Here is a 26,900-nt window from a genome sequence, read left to right on the forward strand (position 1 = left end):
TAGTACAAACAGACCTGTTATTAAGCAGAGATTCTATTTTCACTCGGAACGACACAGTACAATAGCGATGAATTTTCTTACTTTAAGTTGTACTTTTAGTACCGCGGTAGGTGTTCCGTTTATTGTTATATTGTACGTAGGCAAGATTACTTTCTTAAACACTCGACAAAGTGGGTTGTTGTAAGATTTTTTAATTAATAATTTCATACAAAACGGATGGTGCGGAAAAAAAAATAATACTACAAGGGCACATGTTATGTAGTCGCGCAAATGAATGACCATAATATGTGACTGACAATTTGACAGTAATAATAATAGAAAAAAGTCCCCTAAATCATAGAAAAATAAGTACCTACCTAAGCTTAGGTACTTATTTCTCTAATACTTATACACTAAATGGTGCTTGTTCTATTATCCTTCAGATGTCCCTGACAGCGAAGAAATAGAAGAGAATAGAATGGACTTTTGATTAAAAATCGAGTTTTGCATCAATTTAATTTGACTATCGAAGTTGGTCTTTTTCAGGTCGGGTAATGTCCACATCGTCTTAACCCTTTTCCAAGCATGGTACGATTTATCGCCCACTTACGCATCACTATTAGAATATCAACTTTAGCATTCCGATTTAAGATTCAAATTAGATTGCACTTTCGGGAAATTTGACTTGTCTTCAAATGGATCAACAAAGCTGGATTAATTGGAATATATTTGGATTTTTCGGAAATACCTTGTAGATTGGTGCGGCCTGGAAAAGGGTTAACAGTAATGAATTTGGCTAGTTAAATCTTAGAGCGTCGGATTTACGAAGTGACACTAAAATAAGGATATTAATAGGCTATTAAAATATATGAATTTAAAATTGTCATTAATGTGCTTGGTAGTTGCAGTGTTCACTTCTTGGTGTCGGGGACGTCGAACTCGCTGACCTGCGCCTCGATCAGCTGCTTGCTGCGCAGTTTGATGGTGGCGTGTCCTGGCACATTGGCGTCCTCCATTTCGAACTCGATCAGTCCTGTATTGTAAAAACTAGGTAAGTAAATTAGAAGCGGACATGCCAATATACACTGAAATCACTGAATTAAGGTTATGTTTCATATTCTACGTAGGTACCTTGACAATTACTTCCTTTGCGCCAAGTACATTTAAGTAATAAGTTTGTAAATTATTCGGCAAATCTCATAAGATTATACTAGTTAATTCAACGAAATTAAGCATTTTACTTTAAGACACGTTCGAGTATGAAGTGATTGAAGAGCCCAGAGCCCATTCTTCGAAATACTTAAGCATGATATTTTTAGTATCTTAATATTCCTTATGAAATAAGAAAATAAGTACGATTATGTTTAATTTAACTAAAATACTCGTGTAAAGGACTACAGCATGTATTAAGTAAATATGCTAATGATAACTTCTTCTGCATTTTTTAAATACATAAATTATGGTACCTACAAAATTAAACTTAAAAAAACCGTCAACTTATATAAAATTAAACTTAAAAAAAGTCAAAAAACCGAAAAATAATGTAAAGTTATAATAGTAATATAGTTGTAAGAGTGACCTCCTTCGGCGAGCACCTCCTCCTTGTAATTGTCGCGCATGAAGCGCGCCAGGATGTTGTGGTAGAAGAGGTTGGCCGCCAGCCGGACCTCGGGCGACACCTCCATCTTGGCCACCGCGCCCACCAGCACGCCGATCTTCTGCTTCGCCGTCGCCAGCAGCTTGTCGACTGCACCACACATATTTATTCCTTACACGCTATACATAATATATGTTAGTCTGTAAGGTATTTGTAATATGGGCCTTGTTGCCTCATTTAAAATTTTAATTAAAATAAAATAAATATACGGATTTTAACACGTTGGCTTTTGACAATACCTACTGTCATTTATTTACCTTTTAAGTACTTACTATAAAAGTACAGGATGTTTTATTTTTATTTTACCCGGTTCGATTCCTGGGTGAGGGAAGCGTATTTTTTTAAGTCGTCGAATGTAGTTTTGTTTCTTTTCGAAAATACTTAAAGGAATGTTTATGTTAAGTCAAATTTGCTATCTCCATTATTGAGAGTATTACCTTCCCTCCTTTAGAGTACTGTATAAATTTGTTAGGGTTAAAAGTATGTACTATCAATATAAGTAGCCTAATTTATTGTAAAACTAAAAAGTAATTATAAGTAAATAATTAAATAACAATCTTACACTAATAGTAATACTAAAATTAATACTGTTTGGTGGTATATCATATCATTATTATTCTAGTTTCCTATTTACATGGGGCTTGGGCAAGTAGGTAATCATCCACCGAGTACAGTGCACAAGAAGTCATATATACAAATAAAGTTTCAATATGAAAGTAAAACGTAGCAATTTTATAAAAATAATATACTAAGGCTGTTTATAATTTGTGGGTCAGCATGACTGTATATTAAAATGATATATCCAGTCGCTTTTCGGTGAAGGAAAACATCGATAGCATAAATATGAACTGACGTGAACCCATCTCGCGTTTTCCCCTTTATGATTTTAATACATTCAATGCTACCCGTAGTGCTACGCCGTAGAAGCCAATAGTTGGGTTAGAGCTCTTTCCCACGGCAACGTCCCGTTTTTTGCTGGTTCTGTTTTTTGCAGGATCACGTTCAGTAGTATAGTTATACGTGCTACTGCGGTAACATTCACATGAGCATTCGGTTTGCAGGATACCGCAAAATCCGATCCGTTCGAAATGTGCTGCACGGTTTTGCCACTACAAACCGGACGACAGGATCCAGTAAAAAACGGTATCCAGTTTAGTTACGTACATAATTTAATGGAAGTATTCCCACTAGCATCCTGCATACGGTTTTTTACTGGATACGGTTTTCGCTTATTCTTCACTTTTTCTAGAAGCTTGTCAAACGTGGCCATGGACATTCTGAAGTACTTAGTTAAATGTACCATCTCGATCGTAGTTTTAGGATCGGGTGAACCCAAAATCTCCTTTTTTTGCATTGCTTTCGGCGGCGAAAGTGCCAGTATAATATCAGAAGAGTATTCACGTCCATTGCGTCTGAATTTTCTTCTCCGCCTGCCAATGCTATCCCGTAAATAACAGGATGCAAACTTCTGTGTGTGAACACAGGTATGATTTTTGCGGTATCCAATAAAAAACCGATCCTGCAAAACTGGAACTTAGAAGCCCGATTCAGATTTTAATATCTTATCGGTTGTTGTTCTGGTATAGTCGCGGACGGTCTAGAACAGCGGTCGGCAACAAAAACAAACAACAAACGTAAAGAAAAAACGACGGAAAGTGATGTAGGCATTTTGCGTTCTGGACCGTTCGCGATGTAGACTAAGAGCGATATAGGCAAAATGTTACACTAGTCATTTTGCGTTCTAACCGTCCGCGAATAACCCGTTGTTCTTAATCTGGCTCCAAGTCAGTTGTAGCCAACTAGCCATAACGCCCATAACCCTCCACTTTCATTCCACTGCTAAGCTTTAATTGTAGCGCAACGTTGTAGAGCCTATAGGCGATAACATATTCACGGTGGTAGCGAAAATGCTTAGTAAAGGCGAAAAGTGTGTCGTGATTAGCGCTGAATGGGTTAACATCGTTATAATCGTATCCTGGGTATTTTTATGTTAAAATTGACTCTGGCACACATATACTACCATTCAAATGTGTGGTCACAATCACAGTACAGTAACAATTTAATACCTACTACAAAAAACCGGACAAGTGCGAGTCGGACTCGCCCACCGAGGGTTCCGTACCTACAAAATTACAAATTTAACTTTTTTTTTAATATTTTGAGTTTTGAGATTTTTTCCTGTACTTGTAGTATATGATGATACCTATTATTTGTTCTTAACAGACGGACTTGCGCACAAATCACGCGAGGTTCGATAGAGGGAGGGGGGCTCACGAAAAAATCACGACAGATCACGTTGGGGGAGGGTGGGTATAAGGAAACCTCACGTGTATTTTTCTACAGTGAACGAAACTAAGAAAAAGAAACCTACCACATGAGTAGATACTTTTACTCGGTTTCGTTAAACATAAATCTTCACTCTGCACTTCAAAATAGCGACTCTATTTAACGAAAATAGAAAAATAAACAAGATTTTTTATTACAACTATTTATCTTAAAATTAGGTCGAATGAAAAAATAAAAAAAAAAATACACGTGAGGTTGTGTGGGGGGAGGGGGGTAGCAAAAAACCTCACCAAATATCACCAAGGGGGAGGGGGGCTCAAAAAGTAGCCGAAAACACCTCGCGTGATTTGTGCACAACCCCTAAGACGGACGGACGGACAACAAAGAGATTATAAGGGTTTCGTTTTTTTCCTTTTGAGGTACGGAACCCTAAAAATATAATAAATTACCTAAATAGATGTTTAGATATACAAAATATGTACAACAAAACAAACTCAATAATCTTGCCCAATGGGGTGAAAAAACATGACCCAGAAATCTGCTACCCTTTTTACTTGAACCGTAAAAGCTATTTGGTATACAGGGTGGAAAGGCACGACGATCCTTCCCGGAAGTATTAGGTCGTTTAAGTGATACAGAGACTATTGGTAATGGTAAGAATCGTTAATTGAGTAAAAAATAAAAATTGCAAAAATACAACTTTTTAACTGTGGTGATAACCCTATAGCATGTGCACATGACGGCTAGATTAAGGATCTCCGTCGGGAAAGCTCGGGACTTTACACTTTTTTCCGATCGTTGACAGTATCGCAATGATGTATGAATGACGCATAAATGTCAAATAAATCAAATGCATGCAAAAATATTACAAACAATTTTATTACTTTCTTAGATAATTACTTTTTTCCAATATTTAATACTATCTTCTTTTCACATACGGTGTTCAAATGTACCTCCGTGTATTACAACGCCGCCGCAGCCCGTACCCGAGTATGTCGATGCACATGCGATATAGTGTATGCTCTTCGTCATTTATCCTCCGCAGAAAGCACCAATTAGCCTTTGTCTCATTTCGTCCGCAGTTTCACATTCCGTTTGGTTTGGTACACCATATCTTTTACACAGCCCCACAAATTTAAATAGCCACGAGCATCTAACATTTTTATTTGAAGAATATGACATTCAATAAGTATAGTTCAATGAAAATTTAATTTCAAACATCAGACGTCTTGTCTATTTCCTACCACGCAAGAAGGTTTGTTAGTTTGGTATTGAAGAAGTATTTATTCTTGATTTATTCTTAGTATTTCATTTTTGCAAGTTCATTTGGTGCAACTAACACAACCTACTTGTTATTTTTAATTATTTTAGATAGTTTCCAATTATTCGAAAATAATTTTGTGAAACGTGTTAAGAAACTAAAACCTTTTTATCAGTCAAGGAAACCAGAGATATTTATAAGACGATTGCGTACTTTTGAGTGGTTGTCAATGTCACCATTTGAACTGTCGTTGTAAACAATGTTGTGGTTAGTATTATTAATATTAAGGAATAACATAACTATTTCATTCAAGTATTGAACAAGTGGAACCACTAAGAAAGCGAAAATCCTGCAATGATTCTTACCGTGCTGTAAGCAGACCTAAAAATGGTTAGATGGCAACAAATTAGCATAATTTCCTGTCGAATACTGATTGTTTACAAGTAAGTTCATTGACCCTGTCACCTGTTAGGGTTAGAACAAAGTAGTTTTTTGCGTGGATGTTTAAAAGGTCATAATTTAGAAACGGTTGCCCATATTAACATAGTTTCTATGGAGAAAATATAGAGCTTAGGCTAAACTATCTCCCATTTCCGGAAAGGATCGTCGTGTCTTTCCACCCTGTATACTCGGCCGGCTGATACGACTGAGTTCGCAAAATATGTAAATACTTAAATATGCTAATAGCAACCCCGCGTGTATGTGTTCTTTTATTATATTGGGTTGACTGGCACGATATTTTTGTTTGAGTATCGCATTTTTGCAATCAATATATGAGTCTTGATTGACTCTTGATACATGTAACTTAAATATAGAACTATTGTCTACCACTTATTTGTGGTTGGTAAAGAAATTACGTAGTGATTATTAAGTAGAAGGTAGATAAGTTTTGAGACTAACTAGTTCAATTTTACTTAAGGGGCCGGTATATGACGTTTTCGATTTAGACCTCACTTTGTAACCATAATTTGTTCAATAAGTGTTTAATAATTGCATTAAATTACACGTAAATTTGTTCACGAAGAAACCTTGTACCGACTCTTTGTGCCATTATATTTTTAATTTGCTGTTATTCTCTACAAATCGACACTAAAAGTATCAAAAAATCAAAATATGGAGTTCCGTTTGAGACAGAAGCAAAACAATTTTGTCTTTGACAGTAATTGAATTATTGTATGATTCTGAAAGCTAGATAATTCAGCTACCAATTTATTATCGATTTATATTTTTACTCACAAAGACAACACAGAAATTCAATCTCAAATGTAAACTTTCGAACAATTTCCATACATTGACGACATCACTCAAAAGTCTTCTTCAAGTCAGATGCCCGTTGGGGCTACACCGGAGCACACGTGTACTTCTTCAAATGAAAATGACAGCTTGATTTTCTTGCTTTTGACAATTATATTGACATTAAATCATATACGCACACGAGAAAGTATACCAGTAGATAAATTGTATTTCAAAAAATAGGGTACATAAATATCTGCCTTCGTCTCATTTAAATTCGATTTGCTGTTATAATGGTTGAAAACCGCAGTAAACTATCTTAAAACAATACGATTACAGTCGAATTTAAGTATTATGTTCCTTCAAAACTCGCTTAAAATGAAAAAAGTTTAAAGACTCATCTTTACTGATTGGGATAAATTTTTATTATGCTGGTATCATTTTGCGTCAGTTTAAAAACGTATTTGACTTCTGTACGTCAATGAATTTTGATGACAATTGTAATCTTGTATTATATTATACAAGTTTTATCTTAAAATATTGCCTATTAACAGGAAGAGTTATGTAATTCGTATAAGTAATACCTGAAAGTCTTGTACCTAGATCTGTAATACCATGGATTGCGACGAATAAATGATAATGATTATGCCGTTCGTTCCGTCTATATGTATAATGCGTGTACGTGCTGTTCTCTGAAAGTACTAGCGAGTTTTTGCGGCTTTGGAGACCGAGATGAAGCTTACAGGCCAATGGCGCTCTAGTTATTGTTATGTATACCTATGTATCGAATGTTTTATAAATTACCTATAAAAAGCAATGTTTTATTTCGATTAGGTCTACATTTTGTGCATATTGCATATCTGAAGTATTTTCGTACTAAACTTGAAACTTTCGTTGAAACTAAATAAAATAATTATGCCAAATGTACAGTCGCCTGCAATTTATGTTACACAACGAAGGCCGCAAAAATATCTGACACGATCTTATTTGTAGAACCATAAGAACATGTCACATATTTTTGCGGCGTTCGAAGAGTAGGTACCGTCATTATCACCAACTTTGCCCGCTTTTTTTTAAAACGAATTTCTCAAAAAACATCATATCATATGACTTTTCTTGCTCAGCACGTCTATTGTGATCAAACGCATCAGTTTATTTGAAAAAAATATATTTTTTACCCATTTTTTTGCGTTTTAGAGGGCGGGCAAAGATATCCGGGGTTTTCGCCAACATTGCCCACGTCAATTTGGTATTCAAATACAGCTCGTATGATGATGATGTCTAAGGATCACTTAAAGGTTTTGGGCAATCCTACCATTCCCTGTTAATAACTTAGCGATAAGTGTAAAAACTTTAAAATAAATTTGCTGGGCAATGTTGCCTACCCGTTTTTGCCCATTTCCAAATAAGGCTCGCCTAAGCATTTTACAAAGGCTAGGGTTGTCACTTTTGAGAAAATCTGTTACAATAGTTTAATGGCCAAAAATATGATTTTTGTTGTGTTTTTCATTCGTTAACGGGATAAAACATCTAAATAAAGGATAATAAGACAAATTAAATACAGTATATATTTATAAACTTATTTTAGTGTACAAACATAACCTTCTTTTACTTGCGAAGTTGGGTAAATTAGATGAAAGTGACAACCCTAATCCGTTTTTGGTGGTGGGCAATGTTGGTATGGATGCCAAATTACCGGATTACTTTGCCCACCGCTAAATCTTTTGTGTATTTAGGCCTTTTTAATTTAAATCTCAATAGACATAATCTATGCTTCATGTGTTATAACTCAAACCCGGAAATATTTGTCAAAGGGTTCTCAATTTTTTCTACTTGCATTTATTATTTTTTTTTGCCCGCCGAAATATACCCTATATTAGACAACTCGCTCAAACTCAAAATTCCCAAGTCAAGTTATGCACAAGTTTGGTATATAGTTTTGTCAGAAATATAACCTATATTCTACTAAAAATAGCAGGGTGGCCATAACTATTATATTTTTTTCTACATAAACGAATTTGTTTAAAATTGTCGTTTTGGGCAAAGTTTCCCTGGAGGCAAAGTTGGCGCTAATGACGTAACATATTATTGCAGGTGACTGTACATAAATGTTTCGGTGATTTTGAGATTATTTTTTTAGGTTAGTTTACTAACAATCAAGTTATGCAGATACCGATTTCGTGAACGTATAAGTAGTAAGGTACCGCTATTGTTTAGCGATACCGATTATTTTTGAAGGTAAAACTATACCGGTTGAAATATAAAGATATTAAAATTACAGCAGGGACAACCATTTTTTATAGGTGTACCTAAACCATCATTGGCCGAGCGTTAGCAAAGGTCTCCGTTTCAGCTTGGGCAAAAATGCTTTTGTATGTTCTCCTTTGCAGATCACATTTCTCAACTGATTCTCGTGAAAATTTGTAAGCAGGTTCGATAGAACTATTCTGTTTCGCTTTATCCGCCAAAATGGAATTGCCACCCTGCTGAAACTTTATTTATTTAAATTCCTATTGAATGGATTATGAAAAACCGTATAGAGTAGTAAATAACATTTTACATCTGACTTAATGACATCTTGTTTTATTCGCTTTAATTGTACAAAACGCGTATCTCGACAAAGCAATATTAGGTAGTAAAACAGTCAACAATCAAATGAATTAAATAGGTACGTCACGTGTGACATGAACAGACAAGGAAAGCAAGATTAAATGCATTGTTTCTCTTTCATCTTTCAATGGAACGCTTTTACCCTCAAAGGAGGCTAGTGGTCAATACTAAACTAAAAGTCCAATCTTAAAAAAACATGATGGGTCACTGACCTGTCCCAGTAAAGTGAGGTAGTGTGCGTGAAGTGAGCTTGTGTGTGAAATGGGGTAAATTGACAGAATCTGAAATTTTACCCACCGCTACCGTCGCCTTAAGTATTTAACCTAATACAAACTAGCTTCATGCAGCCATGCTTTCGACCAAACCTTAGCTGACAATAATTTCTTACTAACCCCCTCAGTTAAACGGTAAACTATAATCGTGCACAAAGCTAGTCTTAGAGCGTTTGTCACGCCGCGCGGCCTTCCCCTGTATGGTTATGATTGTTATGAATTCCACTAAAATTAGCTGACATTTTACTTTACACTGTTACCCCCTTATTCACAAACGCACTACAAACATCAATTAGCTAATAATCGTATGTCTTTATCTGTCATTTTGACTTATGTATTTGTAAGAAAGGGATAACATAATTTAACTAAATCAGGCCCGTAAAGTTTTAATGAATAAGGGGGTTAGCTTCTACAGACCTTGCAACAACGGCATGCGATTTTAGATAGATGCAACAATACAAACGATCGATCAAATGTCGCAGTATAAAATATACCAAATGTACCAAAGAGAATTTGAAATAGATAGTTACTGTCATGGTAAATTATGTAGCTACAGAACATTTTCTGCCATCTTTCGACAGCCGATTAAAATTGTTAGAACGCCATTTGACTTTGATCATTATTATTTATTTCACTGATATGTGTTGTTAGCTTGTTAAATATTAATATTAACGCCATCTTACCTTAATAGCTAGACAATTGAATTTTATACAGATGATGTATTTCTGTTGCCGCTATAACAATAAATACTAAAAGGTACGGAACCCTCGGCGGGCGAGTTCGACTCGCACTTGTCCGGTTTTTTTAGTATGATACTATCGAAATTATTTTTTTTCAAATCGCGAGTTCACAATTCGGAAGGATATATTTGAAATACTTACAGTCTGCCTCCACCTCGGCCACAGGCTGTATATACTCGTCGCCAAGATACTGGGCGGCCGGCGGCACGCTTCCAAACGGCCGCGGCGCGTTCGTGGCACCTGCGACCACAACCGCACACACACTCAGTAACTTTACATACACGTACTACCTTCTTGACTCGGGCTACACCGCTTATATTCGCGGACCAAGACAAATTGGTTATCTACTTGTACAGTCACCTGCAATAATATGTTACTCTTCGAAGGCCGCTAAAATATGTGACACGCTCTTAGGACTCTACAAATAAGATCGTGTCAGATATTTTTGCGGCCTTCGTTGTGTAACATATTATTGCAGGTGACTGTACACAATGCGCTATCAACCTCCGGCAGCACCCGATTTTATTTGTATATTAAATGAAACGGGATGCGGTCGTATTCGAGAAACATTAAATAGCATTATTATTAAAGGTCTCTGCCCACTACACCGTATCATACCATGACCGTGCTGTGAACGTATCAGGCACGGAATGTAAAGCGATACGGACTACTATGCCCACTACACCGTGTCCACATTGATTCATATCCGTACATAACGGGTTTAGTGCCCGTAGTAACCGCGCATCATCCCCATAGCATCCGCCTAGCATCCGCGTTTCATCCTCTTAGTACCCGCATTTTATCCGCGAGATCATGACTCGTCAGAAAGAGCGAGCGAATAGTTATCAGACTGGTAAGAGTGAGAAAGATATATAGCAAGGCGTTTATAACGGGCTTAGAACGGTCACCAGACGCGGTTATAACCCGTATGCCCACCGTTTCGCCGCCTGCACGCACCGTTCTGGCAACGTTGCGTGCCATGCACGGAGCGTTTCGGCACCGGCAAAATATCCTCGCCGACTATTTTTGACGGTCCGTGCATGGTACGCGACGGGTATGGTCGGTGACGGAACGGGCTAGTGGGCATAGTCCCATACTTTTTAATACAAAGAATATTTTTTTGCCTGACACGTTCATAGCACGGTCATGGTATGATACGGTGTAGTGGGCAGAGACCTTAACCCACATTAGTCTGCCCTTTTGTTCCCGTTGACATAACGTGAAGAGAAATCCAAACCATGCTGCTGGCTTTCATTATTGTTTTCGTTGTATCAAAAGGGAATTATACCTGCACTGAGAGGAGGTTTAGATGCCGATTATTATTATCTCATGTGTCTATTTTAACAAGTTGCACTAAATCAATTTAATTAAGCATTAAGCCTTTTCAATATGTAAAATTGTTGTGATGTGATGTAAGATCAGTGTTACAGGGTTAGGATAGGTTTCTTAAAAGAGCTAGTATTTTAATGCGGATCTCTAGTAAATATATTCATACGTCGCAAGTTCTTTGGAATCGACCTAATATAAACACAAAATCATAGGTTTGATTTCATGTTGCACTTTTTCGGCGCGCCGCTCTTAGGATATTTGATTCTTATCATAAGTACGTTAACTAAAACAAAGAGTTCTGTTGCAAGTGCGTATTAAAAGGGCGTAGGTTAATTATAATAAGGTGACACATACGTCGTCTAGTTAAAATCTTTTACTAATCGAACTCATAAATGACGTATGTTAATGCAAAATGTATGTACATAATGTCTTTCTGTTACGTTAACTAATTCGTGTAAATATTATTGTTTTAAAAAATAGACCTCCAGGAGGGACAGTCGGGATTTGAAGCTCGAAAGGACTGGCTGAATACGCGTCGTGACATTTAGCCAGAAATCAATTAATTTGTGTGTTCAGTAATTAAATATTAGTAAAATAAAATCTACATATGTAAATTAGGTAAAGTGTTGAAAGTGTAGTTCTAGTAAATGTGGTTTATAATGACAATAAACTCTGTGTAGAGATTTTAAGTGTTAAAACTCTATTTCTTTTATAACAGTGTTTTTTATTTTAAAATAGAGTAAAGTGTATTTATTGTCTAATAGAGTCAGTGAAGTCAGGAAGTGTTTATATTTATCTATAATTTAGTTATTAAGATTAATGTGTAAGAAATTAATCCTTTTATCTCCTTAGGTCGTCACATCGGGTGTTCGTTGTATTTTTTAGCTGAGTTCAGCGTGTTTCAAAGGGTTAGGGAAGTCGTCATGCAGTGGACATAATAGATCTTTTCTGCAATGTTCCTGAGCTGAGCGAGCGAGCGAACGAGAAGAAGATTATATAGGAAGCCCTTCTGGCTACATTCGTATCTCTTTATTTAGATAGTATTGATTAAATTTGGTATGAAAGCGGATAAAACACCCATAAAATCACTTTTATTTTGATCTGCTTGCGTGAATTGAATGTTGGCATTGCAATGAAGTTGTTTTGAAGGAAGAGCTTAATTTAACACCTTATACACAACACAATCCATAATTTGGCTCTTTCCGACAGAATGAGGAAATTGTAGTGTCACGCATTTAATTGCTTCTTTGATCCTATTATTTGTGACGAGATAGTGAACCACAATAAAAAACTATTTAACACACACCATGTATTTTGTGCCTCACACACACAGAAAACATGTACACACACTCGAAACACACCACATTACACTAACACATAAACAGCTGACCCACGACACGTTTAGTCTATTTGCATACACACATTTAGGTACACTCGGAATAAGGTCGGTGGCTGAGAGTAGCTCCTGCCGGCTGGACGCCGAATCTGGCTTTGGCCTGAAGTATCTGACGTGTCAGTGCTTCAGAAGTCCGAAGCCTCTACACCACACACTAGGTACACAACCAAGGCCTGAGTTGTTTATATTTTCTGTAACATATCGCTCTGTGGGTTCTGGGATGTAATCAGTCGATTATACGGACCTTCGGCATCTGCGTCGATTAGTGGAAGTAGAGTGACAATGCAGGCCAATTTAAGGGATCCGCAGTACAGTGAATGCTATAGAGTATAAATGATATTCAGAGCACCTTGTACAGATCAACACACTCACTAGCTTTGTCACAAGTTCGCGAGCTACATGCCGTGTTAGGGAAGCGTAAATACCGCAGCGCGTAGATTGCTTATCGTAATTTAAAAATGTATTATTTAAGAACATCAGGAAATTGAAGAATGTAGAAGAATGAGTAGGTGTGATGGTTTGAATGTTTTCTTGGTTTAGCTAGGATTGCTTCCTGACGGTTTTGAAGGACGCGTAGACGGGTATGTTCCATTCTCAACGTCACGCGAGGCAGGGGTGTAGGATGGATGGGAGCCCCTGGACATTCAAAAACAAAGTAATAACTTAGGTTCCCCATTCTAGACCTATGGTCTGTTTCACAATGTCCCTTTGAGGTCGGGCTTTTATTTCAGATCGTTGTTGCTTTGCTGTGCGACTATACTAAGTTAGAAGTAAGTTACTAAGTAGTTATTAAATTACAACATTGTAAATCCACGTGTAAAGTCAGGTAATTAAGTCAACTAATTAATTTTATTCCTTAGCCATGCTGTTTCCGGCGAGTTGCATGTTCATTTATGTAGTTAGATTTTATTATTTTTATTTCTTTTGAGCTTACGGGTAATTTAAATTTTTACGTTAACTTTCTTTTGTTTTATTACGTACAAATTTATTCAAATACGGATGATCTTTCAATTACGGACGGTTAATACTGATGGTTTATTTTTCGTCAGTATAAGAATTTTTTTATGCGAATATTTATTATTTTTATTTCGTATTTGCGATTATAATCTTATAAACGGATGTCTATATTGTGACAATTTTATTTTATTTAACGATTGTTTCATTTTTTTAAATTTGTTGTTCTTCAATTGTTTTATTTATTGGGAATTAAAATTAATTAACATACTTCAATTTTAATTATACGTCGATTTCATAATAATATTTTATCACAACGTATAGAGGGTCCTACATTTTGAACTAGACGATCATTAATATTTATGGCCAATATTTAATTAAATTATTTCCTTGAAGCATTAGGGTTAGTGCTTTTACAGTGAGGCGTGAATGAACCTTAAAACACTCACCGACGCTGGACAGCAGTTGATTGATCTGTTGAAGGGATGTCTTCATCTTAATAATGAGCTGCCCTTTCTCGTTCAAGGAGCGGCTGAGCGCGGTCTCTTCGCGTTCTTCTGCATCTAACTGAGCCTTTAGAAGATTTTTCTCTTCCAGGTATCTAGGAAAATAAAATCACATTAATGTGGTATCAAGGTATTGCATTTCTCATATCTCCATACAACACTATAACATTTTCTAATTATAGAATCGCTTTATTTAGATAAATATAATAAAAACGGAAACCAACGCAAAACATTTTAATGTAAACATTTAAAACCTTTGGACATTATAATGTAACATTTCCGAACTTTTACCCGGTTGCGCCGTACAATATTTCCATCTTCACCATTTAAGTAGATGGCTGCATGGCGGTTCTCAACTGTGCGTTTCTCCTGAAACTTCCTGCCTCGCACAGGTACTCGTAAACTAAGTATTATATGGAATGAACTGTCGCCTGTGGTATTTCCGAACCGATGATGAACCGATGATATGACCTTCAAACCTTCAATAAGAAAACGTACCTACTACTAGTACTACTCTCATCTTAAATGCCGGCAACGCACTTACAACCCCACTGGCGCTGCGGGTTGCCATGGGCGACGGTAATCGCTTACCATCAGTCCGTCTGCTCGTTTGCCTCCCATATCATTAAAAAAAAGTGCCAGCACATTAGTTTTTGGCACTTTTCGACAAGCTGCAAACAACATTCGTTTGAATTCTTCCAATGTTTTAGCTTCTCATAGTAGGTAGTTCAGTACGACTCGAGGGGATGGAGCTCTGGGCAATTTGGTGAATTCACTTGTTTTTGACCGAAATCAATGTTTTTGTATATGATTCTTATATTTTAAACTGTTTCTACTCTAACTCCTGCTTTGTTAGGAATTTCGCAAACCGATAGGATTTTTTATTTATTTTAACAGCCGCATGACAATACCTACTTCGGTTTCTGCATTGGCCGGCCCGCTTCTGTGTTGGAATTTTGTAAAATATCGGCTTCAAGCCTATGATGCTTTCCAAATGTTTTAATTATTTGGATCACATTGGATTTGGAGAATTTCTACATATTTACGATATTTCGCAGTGAATACTTGCCTGTGCATCCTAATTGCAGGACTAACATGCAAACAACATTCGTTTGAATTCTTCCAATGTTTTAGCTTCTCATAGTAGGTAGTTCAGTACGACTCGAGGGGATGGAGCTCTGGGCAATTTGGTGAATTCACTTGTTTTTGACCGAAATCAATGTTTTTGTATATGATTCTTATATTTTAAACTGTTTCTACTCTAACTCCTGCTTTGTTAGGAATTTCGCAAACCGATAGGATTTTTTATTTATTTTAACAGCCGCATGACAATACCTACTTCGGTTTCTGCATTGGCCGGCCCGCTTCTGTGTTGGAATTTTGTAAAATATCGGCTTCAAGCCTATGATGCTTTCCAAATGTTTTAATTATTTGGATCACATTGGATTTGGAGAATTTCTACATATTTACGATATTTCGCAGTGAATACTTGCCTGTGCATCCTAATTGCAGGACTAACATGCAGTGTTCCAAATTAATTATATTAATATATTAATAAAAATCCATCGGGAAAAATATTACTCTTAGGGAATAAATATGTAGCAGTTGATGAATAAGGTATTAATAATTAAATAATTTAAGTATGTATATTATTGTGACCTGTACGTCAATTGTTTTTAAATTTGCTGATTAAAAGCGGTGTAAGAGTGTACACTTAGTACCTAAATTGAACCGTCCTTGCCTTCGAGCAACACCGGTATCCAACATGTCGGAAGGGAGGAGCCCAAGCGATATCTTACCGTACAAATCATTCTACCATTTTTTGCGGGGGCAAACGTGCACACAGTCGCACTTTTCACTCACTCACATACAAAATCCAATCTGTAATGACGACACAAATACATAGAAAATGACACACGTCAAAGACAAATCTTGCAAACCTCGATCTCTTTTTGTGTACGGATGAGTCACTACACGCATCGCCATAGGTACAGTTGTACTTATTATGCTTCGGCAGAGGGGAAATAGTACGAATGCCGTCTCCCTTCCAGGTGTTGCTCGAAGGTCCTTGCACAAACTTTGCAGTGCTGGGATAAGTAGGTACTGATTCTGATTATAATTTCTTGATCTGAAACTGTTATGCATATGATCTGTTAGCTGTCAAAGGTAACATTTCTGGGCCCGAAATTACAAAGTTGACAGCTTAAGGGTCACATCCAAAACTTATTCAGGACAAGAAATTAAGATCAGAGTCGGTGTTTTGTGAAATTATGACGTAATTATAGTGTCATGCAGTTAGCTCAGACGGACTCTAATATCCCTTCATTTTTCGGCAAAGTCGATTATTAGCCAACTTTATAAAAGCGGATTGCGAACGGCAACAGCTGCTTAAGTGCCTAGCCCCGGCCCGGCCCCCGGGGACACTCATCACGAAAGTCCGCCTTGGATTGAGTGAATTGAGTCGCGCAATCTTGACTTAATCTATACTAAAATAAAATGGTTATTAAAATAACTTACGAGGCCTTATTAAAACGTTTAACAGGTACACCTGGTTTATCAATAATACATATTATAATATGTATATTATAATATGTGTTAAAATAAATGATTGTTCGTTGTGATCCAAAATGACTGTTTATCCGAAACATTTTTAATTGAACATTGCCATGAATCGAAGCAAATTTATTACTTTATTAGTTTACCAATCATTGAAGCTACTCGTATTTTAATTACAAGTACATAAATTACTATTTTAAACTTGAAACTAACCCAAAAATATATTGTGATAAATTAGTTCCAAATCATAACCAGTCAGAAATCACAATAAGTATAATTAGTATATACATTAGGGTGATTCACTTTTGTATGGAGAAAAAAAAGTTGTAATATTTTTCCTGACTTTGCTCACGAATGGAGTCTCCCCACACTAAAAACTATCTATTTCAATTTTCAAAAGAATCGAATAACGTTTAGAGGTTGCACAAGTTGAAAAGGTAGAGTGAGAACCCCATACATTGCGTGAAAATGAACTATGTTCTAAAATGACAAAATATAATGAACTGATACTAAAATCGAATGAGAAAACTGAATTTTGCGTCTAAAACACGATAAAAGCACTTTTCCTTTGGAAACAGGTGGAAAAACTGAAAAATCTTAATTAGAACATTTATCGAGTAACCAAAATCCAAGTTTACTACTAATTTTAAAATTTATTTATATGTAGAAGGTTCAGTATCACACTACTCTCCGCTTTGATGGTAGCCGCTTAAACCATTTTCTACCCTCCGATGTAGAGTCGTTGGTTATTTGAAAAATCTTTGTTGATGTTGTGCAACCTCTAAATGTTGACCGATTTTAATTTTTTTTAACGTATAATATTTTTTTATCAGTTAGAACAAGAATTCGAGCAAAGTCAGATGAAAATCGAAAATTCGGAAAAATGAAACACCCTAATATACATTTATACATTTTTCGTACTTATCGTGAGTTACGTCACATAGAGCTACTAGTAAAGCCACAATACAACGCCTAAAACGGACATCTTAACACGTAGCTGCACGGAAAATGTAAAGGTACCTCGTTGTTCCCTGGCATTGGCTTCAAATTGAATGAAATTTCTCGCACGACAAGTCCCGTGGTGCTTGTGCTCTGTTTCCGACAACAGCTATTCGGGCATAAAACACGACCCGACGACGTATTTGGGATTCTGCACCTAAACGGCTCAGTATCTGTACAAGTTGTACAACTTAAAGGCACGAACGTCCCGAATATTTTCTAACGTTTATCAAGGAGTTTATATATTTTGCTTTTCGATTGTAACTTTCAGTAGTGGGGGAAGTGCAGAAAAATATTATCATATTTATTTTCAGTTGCATATCTTTACCCTTCAATCCCTGCACACCATAGCAATATAATTATAATTTTTTGATTCAAGTTTTTATTGCTGATTGTAATTTTTTTCGACAGGTTGCCTTACTTAATACTTATCGAGACCATTTTAATAAAACACAATTATAATGCGTTGATTTATAACAATAAGTTAGTTACTATGACCGCCTCTTGTATCCATCATCAGATCAACTTGATGGTACCATAATAGTATATTGTCCAGTCGTAGCAGAGCCGGTAGTGTCCTTGCCGAGGTACTGGGTTTGAATCCCGGTAAGGGCACTTTTGTGTGTGTTATTACTAATATTTGATCCTGGGATATTGATGTTTTTTTATGTATTTCAGTAGGTTATTATATGTATCTATTTGTTATATTATATACAAATATCGTCGTCTAGTCTCTCCAACAGAAGCCTTATCGAGTTTACCTTAAACTAAGTTGAGTTGTGTAAGATTGTCCTATGACCCGTGTATAAAATAAATTGGTGGCTAGCTAGGTACATTACGGCATTATTTTCCATAACTTTATAGAAAACCTCAAACAGAAAGTTTCAATATAATACATAGGTAGGTATATGTATAGTCTTCGACCTTTTGCTAAAGACAAAAGGAAGTGTATGTGCCCCTTTCCTTACAAATACTTAACGGCCTGCTAGCCTAGTCACTAGTGAGCCCACGATATGAGATCTGCCTACCTGTTTGTGCGTTGATCGCAAATATTTGTTCTGAATTATGGATGTTTTCTATTAGAGCTCCCGATACACGTGTTACACGCTGACACGGGTACCCGTGTTCTTAAGCCCGCCGGGCTTAAAAACACGAAGTGCACGAACCCGCCCGGATTAGGAAACGTTTACACGGGTACACGGATACACGAAATAACGGATCATATTTACCCGCCGGTTCGACCTTTCACTCTCGTGTAGCGGAGATTCGTGCTATGAAGTAATACGATTGAATATGTGGGAGGTTAGGAAGATTCGATTACCTACTTTGCAGTTTTACTGGATTGATTGGTAATGTCAATAATAGGTAGGTAAGTACACTTTGTTTCAATAATCATAAGATTAAAATTAACAATATCTTAGTAACCGTTGACTTCATTGATAGGTATTTCATTTTCTTCATTGATGTAGTTTTTTGATAATTAATGTAAACCTAAACGATTATCTAATACAAAAGTACATAGTTATGCTTACTGAAACTATCACGAACGGAATATGTTATATTTTCGTTTAGCAAAATCGCATTTTGCTCACTGTTTTTAAGTAGCAAAGTACCCTTGTTCGAGCTGCTGAGGTGAAAAATCAATTAAATTGGTATAACACATATCAATCACATTGAACATCCGATAAAATAAAACTGCTAAACAATCGGAGCTCCCGAACCTGAATATTTGTTTTATTTAAAACTTTATACATTACTTCAATCTCCGCTACACGCCAAGGACAGGTTAGGCCCGCGTGTATTTAAGGTCCGTTTCGCCGTGTACACAGGTACACGGGTACCCGGATACACGGATATTAATTACACGTGTGCCCGACTACACGTGTAGAACGGGTCAGAAAACCGTGTACGTGTAGTTCGGAAACGGGTACCGAACACGTGTACACAAAACCCGGACACGACCGCGAGCCCTATTTTCTATGTACCTAAGTATGTATTTATATATTTTAGTATGTAAGAATATCGTCGCCTAGTACCTAGAGTACAAGCTTTGCTTAATTTGAATATTGTCAAAGTAAATTATGTAGTCAGGACCTACATTTAGGTACTGCCATTTTTCGACACTAATGATTGAAACTTTTAGAACGCCATTTGACTTTGATTCTTATCGCTCGAAAAGATGGCACCATACGTCCTTTGGCCTACTCTCGAGTAGATGGCGATATTTTAAAATATTTAACAAATTTAACACATCAGTGAAAGAATATGGATCAAAGACAAATGGCGTTCTAAAAGTTTTAGTCATTTGTGTCGAAAGATGGCATTAATGTACTCACTACATAATTTACTTCGACAATATTCCTCTATTTCAAATTTTCTTTGATTTAAGGCTAAGCCGATCTTTGTAAGATTGTCCCATAGAAATGTCTTACAGCTTAGTGCTCTCCTGGCCGACGTTCTTCAGCATGTCGAGCATGAGGGTGCCGTGCTTGCGGTTCTCGAGTAGAGCGTTGCGCTTCATGCTGTTCAGACGCAGCTGCATCATTAGCCGTTCCGTTTGATACGTTTGCTCCTTTAGCCTGCAGATAATACATTTGTTATAACACGTATTACAACAATGTTACAACTTCTAATACCTAAAGTCCACAAATTAATAAACTAAGGGTGAAACCAGGCCAGCGTATATTTTTGAGTTGTGAGTCGAGTAATTTCGGTCGCACAGCAAAATGTGTTGTCACTTTTGCGACGTCGTGTGAACGAAACATGAGTTTTGTATGAAACCGAATGTCGCAGAAATTACGCTACCGAAATAACGCGACTCACAATAAAAAAACAACTGGTTGCACTCCGGGAGTGCCGGCAGAAGTGAAAACTCAACGACATTGTAACTCAAAATATTAATAACAGCGCCATCTAGTGCAAAATGTCTGCAGCACTATGTATAATTGAGGTTAACGCAATCTAGCGTTATTTCGTCGCATTACTTGAAACCCCTAAGCACATCACTGTGAGTACTAGAGTTATATTAATACCAGTTTGAGAGAAACTCACTAGATGGCATTTAAATCAAAAAAGAAAAACACAATGACATAAGGCATAAATTTTCACCCCGCGCTAAAAAGAGAGGGTTACGTCTTACGTCTTACGGTCACGTGACACCTGTTACGAGTTTAACATTTTTTCCCCATTACAAAAAGTGCTCAGGGGGCCGATTTTTGAATTTCGGCCGGTCGATTTCGTGTATTTCGTTCAATAATTTCTCCAGTACCCGGCATTAAAATTCTACTAATAGAATTGAAAACGAGTGGTCAATACCACTCGATTCCCAATTTATATCGCTCGTATTTCAAAAATTAGCATTTCTCTGTTTTCCACCGATTTTCGAGTGACGAAATCGTGCGCTCGAAATTCATAAATCGGCCCCCAGCGCTGCTAAAGAAATTTTCACTTCAAAAAGTTACGCTTGTCTGGCTTCACCCCAAGAGTACACCACCTTAATAGTATCTGGTCAAAGGACGACACGAGGGTTGCTTTCTGCAGACGCTTGCAGATGCCCATGACTTCTTCCAGCTCCCAGTGCACGGAGTGGTGGCTCGTAGCGTCATCGTCCTCATACAACTCGTCCAAGTTAGTAGCTTCCTGGTGATCGTGACAACACTAGGTATATAGTCCGAAGGTGTGAATTTCATTTAAATATATAATGTGACTTCTGTATAAATTCGTACCTTGGGGCCTAGCCAAGATGGCAATCGTACAGCGACAAAAAATATATCGGGATGACAGATGCTACGCAGTCACGTGACTATTTCCATACATTAGATATTTTTTACACATTAATTGCCACTAAGTGCTACGGGTTACGCTCGTAGCGCGTAGCCACGGTTTCGCCGTATGTAGCGCGTAGTCGCTACGAATAGTGTACCCGACAGTCGGGTTCTTGGCACTGAATGTGTTAGTTTCTTTCAAATTATTCCAAACATAGTGGCCCCGGCGGTTTACTAATATGTTGCAGAAAGATTTTTGACATATTTTTGTATTACATAATGTTACTTGGCAGAAATGTCGTTTGGCAGAATTACCTTTCCCATATATCATTTAGCATACAATCATTTCGCAGAGTTTTAAAATCCAGAACCATATTTTGACATACTGTTGATGATCATAATAGTCTTTTAAACGAGTATTAATTTCGCAGATAAATGTATTGCATAATATTTAGGTAGCATAAAGTTATCAAGATGCATTAAAGTTAATCAGATAACCTAACCTAACCTAGCCCACTTTTCTGGTGGCCGTTCGTTTTGTATGAGGTCGCAGTTCTAACCTAACCTAACCCACTTTTCTGGGAGCCGTTCGTTTTATACAGGAGGCCGCAGTTACAACCTAACATAATCTTCTTATCTGGCACAGGTTCAATTTTGTTTGGGGGTCACAGTTCTTACTTAACGTAATCCACTTTTCTGCAAGTAGAAAACATTATGCCATAATGAAAGTATGCTGCAGGATGATTATGGTACATAAAATTATGCTAAACCAAAGTCTGCAAAAGTAATATTCTGCTAAATAATATGCTGCAAAATTTATTGTATGCTTAGTAATAATAATGCAAAGTAATATTTATGCCTAATTATCATTCTACTAAAAGTGTTTCTGCGATACATGTTATGCGAAGTGTATTTCTGACAAACAATATTATGCCAGAAGAGGAGAACCCGGCCCCGGCGCATGCAAGAAATACACAAATAACAAAAAACACTTCGATGTAGTGTTTATGATACTTTCGTTTGCGATATGTACCTAGCTATTAGGAATTTTCATACCTCCTTCCGTATCAACTTTGGGAATGAGTCAGTCAAATAGGCGACTTCTCGTCGGACTAGTTTGAGGGTCCTCTGCCTCTCCTTCATGTTGGCTTTGATTTCTTTCTCCAGCTTGTTATACTCGTACTTGCGGTCGTCGAGGTACTCCATGGCGAGCTGCCCCATCTCGGTCGCGCCCATCAGGCACTTGCCCTGAGTGCGGCAGTCTAGCTTCAAGGCTTCCAACACTACGGTGAAGTATGACGAGTCCTGACAACCAACATGAATATAACTGTCAGTTACTGATTAAACTGTAGGTACCTACTAACAGTAATGAATGAATAATGATGATAAAACCCATTACCTACCGTCTTTTTTATATTCGATTTTTTTTATATTCATAAATATACCTATTGTAAATGTTGGTGAACTAGCGCTAAGGCGTGCGTGTCTTGCAATATTTTTTTGTATGAAATGAGTTGATGTGATTAATTTTTGTAATGTAAATCAACACTGGGCGTAGTTTATAGTGCTGAATAATATACCTACTTATAATATACAAGTAATAAATAACACACTTTCCACACTTGTATTAAAAAAATTAAATGTAAGTACTAATTTATTAAATAATGTTCACAATTATTATTTTCTGCACCATTGAGAATCTTTTTTGGAAATAGATATTTATGTGGTAAAATCGTTTATAATTCTAGAATATATATTTGCACTTAGTTACTTTTTGTTGTCACCCGACGAAATCAGTACCTGTCTACTTATTATTGAACTGTAGTAAGAAATTTTGCTAAATTTCAGCAATTTTAAAGTAGTACTTACCTTTTTAAGAATATCTAGGATTTTCTTGTACATGACTTTGATTGCGAGAGCTGCGTTCTTTTTAATGTTGGCGCGTTGTACATAATTGGCCACCGCTTGCTCTTTAACCTCCGAGGGTAGCTTCCCGCCAACTTCGTACAACAGCCGATCACGTAATTCCGCTGACTGGAGCTATACAAATATTTAAACAGCTTGAGAATACATATTGCGGCTTTCCATCAGAGAAGGGTCCTTATGCTTTATGTGCTGAAATTCTGATAGAAAGGTCCTTATTAACTTTCTATCAGAATTTCAGATAAAAAGGATATTCTGTGATGGAAAGCCACATATTTAGATTACAACTTGTAATGCTTGTAGCGTGTGCAGTGTAAGTTGAGTGTGGATGGAACAACTCGTTAGTAAGGCTCGCGTATCGATTAAGATTTCAAGTCGTTGTCATTAGTCTGGTTCACAAATTAAAAATGGTGAAAAATAGAGATACTATACTCCTAGAAATACGTGTGATACCTCATGAGATACGGAATTATCTACTACACAAATGTATTCGATTCGTTGATTCGAAGCGTTTATTCCCACATAAAAAAAATCAAAAGTTATTAACAAAAAAGGGGGAAAAAAGATATCTTTGTTATGTCCCCAATATCTCATAAAGTATTAATATTTAAGAAATCAAAATTATATATTATTTTCTTACTAATAAGGGATGACTTTTTGCGAAGCACTAGGTTGAAGGGAAACAAAAATCATCCCTAAATCGTGCTAGATACTGGCATTACTGGCGCATTGAATAACTGAACTAATCTGCGGGCGGACAGACGGACATGGCGATACTATATAAGAGGGAACCCTAAACCGCGATTAAAACCGTTACCGGTGTCCGGTGTGGTAGGTAGGGATTTCAGTGCTTTGAAGATCTTAGACAAAGAACAAGAAAGTAGATACACACAGCTCTACAAGCGTTTCTATTACCTGCGTTAGACGAAACTTTTCCATTTTCTTCTTTTTAGTATATCTAATTCTGTCAAGTTGTTTCCTCTTGTTGAAGTTTTCTTGGTGTATACTCTCTACAACTTTCTGCAAACAACAATGATTATTTTTACTCTAGGTTGCTGTTTGTAAATGCAGTTATGCGGATGTGCAGGCATGAGATGAAATGCATTTATGGGGCTGCCGTAGCTTATTGCCATGCATAAGTTAATGCACCATAAAACTGGGTAGATGGTGGCTCTACGTTTTTATATAACACGTGCAATATTCTCCGAATAGGTATATACATTCATAAACCTTTGTAAAACATGGTATAGGTAGGTACTTGTAATTTCGACTTTTGCGTTATAATAATATTAATAATACTACTTAAATAAATTATAATTTAAATTTACTGAACACATCGTGAATGGAAAAGTAGATAGATAAGAATGTGAAGCGTGAGAAAAACCGGTAGTTTAACAAAATAAATATTGATAAATATTATGGCATCTAGAAGGATCTGACTCAGATCATCTGAGCAATTTGTTTACCTAGACCCAGACGGTGTGCAATCGGCCAGAACTCGGCAAATTTACCTTCTACCTAGTTTCAATTAGGAAACCTGAGACTGATCTAACATTTCCTTCGACCCAATGGACTGGGGTAAAGTATATTATGTTTAATAAATCAACAAATGGTAAATTTGGCCATTCCGGTGTGGAGGTACATACCTACTAAGTGGTTACCTATTATAACATCGAGACATTTTTTATCCGATGCATCATTTGCGAAAACCGTCGCTTATTTAGAAGGGCCAAGAATCTACTCTAACCGGATGCCTGCTTTTAAAGACTAAAATAATGTTTGTGTTTGAATAAAAGGCGTTTGATCAAATGAACATTTGGCAAATATACATATATTTGATGCCTTCACTGGCCTCGCCTGAAATCTGACCTACATGTTGGGCGGGCCTTACGACACGCAGTTATACTTTAGAAGCGGCATGCTTATTTAAAAGCGTATCGGTATCCCATAGATATGACCAGACACAAGCTACGCTTTAGCTACATGATCTGAAGTAGGTATTTACATCAGCTTGGCTGTTCATGTAGGTGAGCTGCAGCCGGCGGTGCTCCTGGAAGGCGTTGCGCAGGAACTGCTTGTCGCCGTACACCGCCACGCCGAGCTCGCCGCGCTTCGTCACGATCTCCTTGCGCATCTGTCGGATGTCGCGGCTGTACCGCTTCTTCTGCTTCGCCAGGTCCCCCTCATGGATCTTGCGATCCCTTTCTAAAAACAATAACGACTATCAATATCGAAATGTGTCGGCCTGTATGAATGTGCAGATTCTGACATTCCTCAGTATGTTACCATACCGCTGTATAATAAAGATTTTGGGAGAATAAGACGTCTGTGTTTAAGGCTGATCCTATCCTTCTTACTACGGTTTTCTCAATTCTTAAAAATTATTAAGTTGGATGCTGTAATGTGAATTTATAATTATAAACGTACCACATACCTAACGACCACTGATGCCAAAACGGAATAATACCTACTTGATTAAAAACTGACTTTAATTAAAAACACGTTATTAATACTTTGACAAATTAGCTTTGATATATTTCAAGTCCTCGAAACCCTCTCCCTCAATCCCAGAAGGATGCAGATTTATTAAACCTGTCGTGCCTCTGGGCCCCTCATAAAAGGGCGATGGCAAACAACAAACAAAAGAAACCATCGTCTATAATATAAATAGAACAGCAAAGCGTATGCTGAAAGGTTTTATAAACATAAAAATAATGTCGCCTTGTTTTCCTTGTATCTACATTATGTAATGTTAAACCCCGGGTCCCGGTTCTCTACTTGAGAGGGAATATCATTATTACATACATTCTTTTACAGTACTAGTGCGGTAATTAACACTTTATGAGCCTATGCCAAAAATTAAAAGGGCCACAGGTACTGTAGAACGTTGTACGATACACGTTTGGAAGCTTTATTTTTATGGCGCCTAAAGTATAGGAATAGGAAAACAATAGGAAGTGATGCCAACTGTGCACTTATTACACATTTTATTTCATCTGTAGGTATATCGCCTAACTTGAAACTTACCATATAGTTTTATCAGGCCTCGATATTGATTAATTTTATCTTTTATCAGCCAATTGTCATCTTGCATTCCATGAATTCGTACCTTAGCAGCCGACAACATGTTGTACTTTCTGACTTATTTTGTATATTTAAAAATGTTTAGCAAAAATAAATTACGTTAGATAGAGCATTAAATTATTGTCAATATATCTTTGTCAATCGTAGAGTTACTGAGTTATTATTTTTACTGTTAACCATTTCATTTTACAGCCAGTTTAAAACGTAATTTAAACTTTTTGTCAGACTGACTTTTTAAAGCTTTATGAATATCGCCGCTATACTTACTCAACCTCGTATCTGCAACACTCATTTGATGACAAAAACAACCGTATTCCGAATGAAAGAAAAGCGACATTTCCATCAAATGAT

General features: G+C 36.8%; 1 protein-coding gene across 1 annotated transcript; it reads right to left on the reverse strand.

Moving 5' to 3' along the window:
• Nucleotides 1–240: 240 nt before the first annotated feature.
• LOC134804607 (uncharacterized) lies at nucleotides 241–26,695 on the reverse strand. Its single transcript, XM_063777713.1, has 11 exons — nucleotides 26,493–26,695; nucleotides 25,471–25,670; nucleotides 24,381–24,485; nucleotides 23,412–23,582; nucleotides 22,599–22,847; nucleotides 21,272–21,417; nucleotides 20,211–20,357; nucleotides 14,167–14,318; nucleotides 10,180–10,278; nucleotides 1,559–1,726; nucleotides 241–1,012 (listed from the first exon to the last, which is right to left on the reverse strand). The coding sequence occupies exons 1-11, from the start codon at nucleotides 26,590–26,592 to the stop codon at nucleotides 891–893; spliced, it is 1,659 nt and encodes a 552-aa protein (XP_063633783.1). The 5' UTR covers nucleotides 26,593–26,695; the 3' UTR covers nucleotides 241–890.
• Between the last annotated feature and the right edge of the window lie 205 nt (nucleotides 26,696–26,900).

This window comes from Cydia splendana, chromosome Z (assembly GCF_910591565.1).
Source record: "Cydia splendana chromosome Z, ilCydSple1.2, whole genome shotgun sequence".
NCBI lineage: Eukaryota > Metazoa > Arthropoda > Insecta > Lepidoptera > Tortricidae > Cydia > Cydia splendana.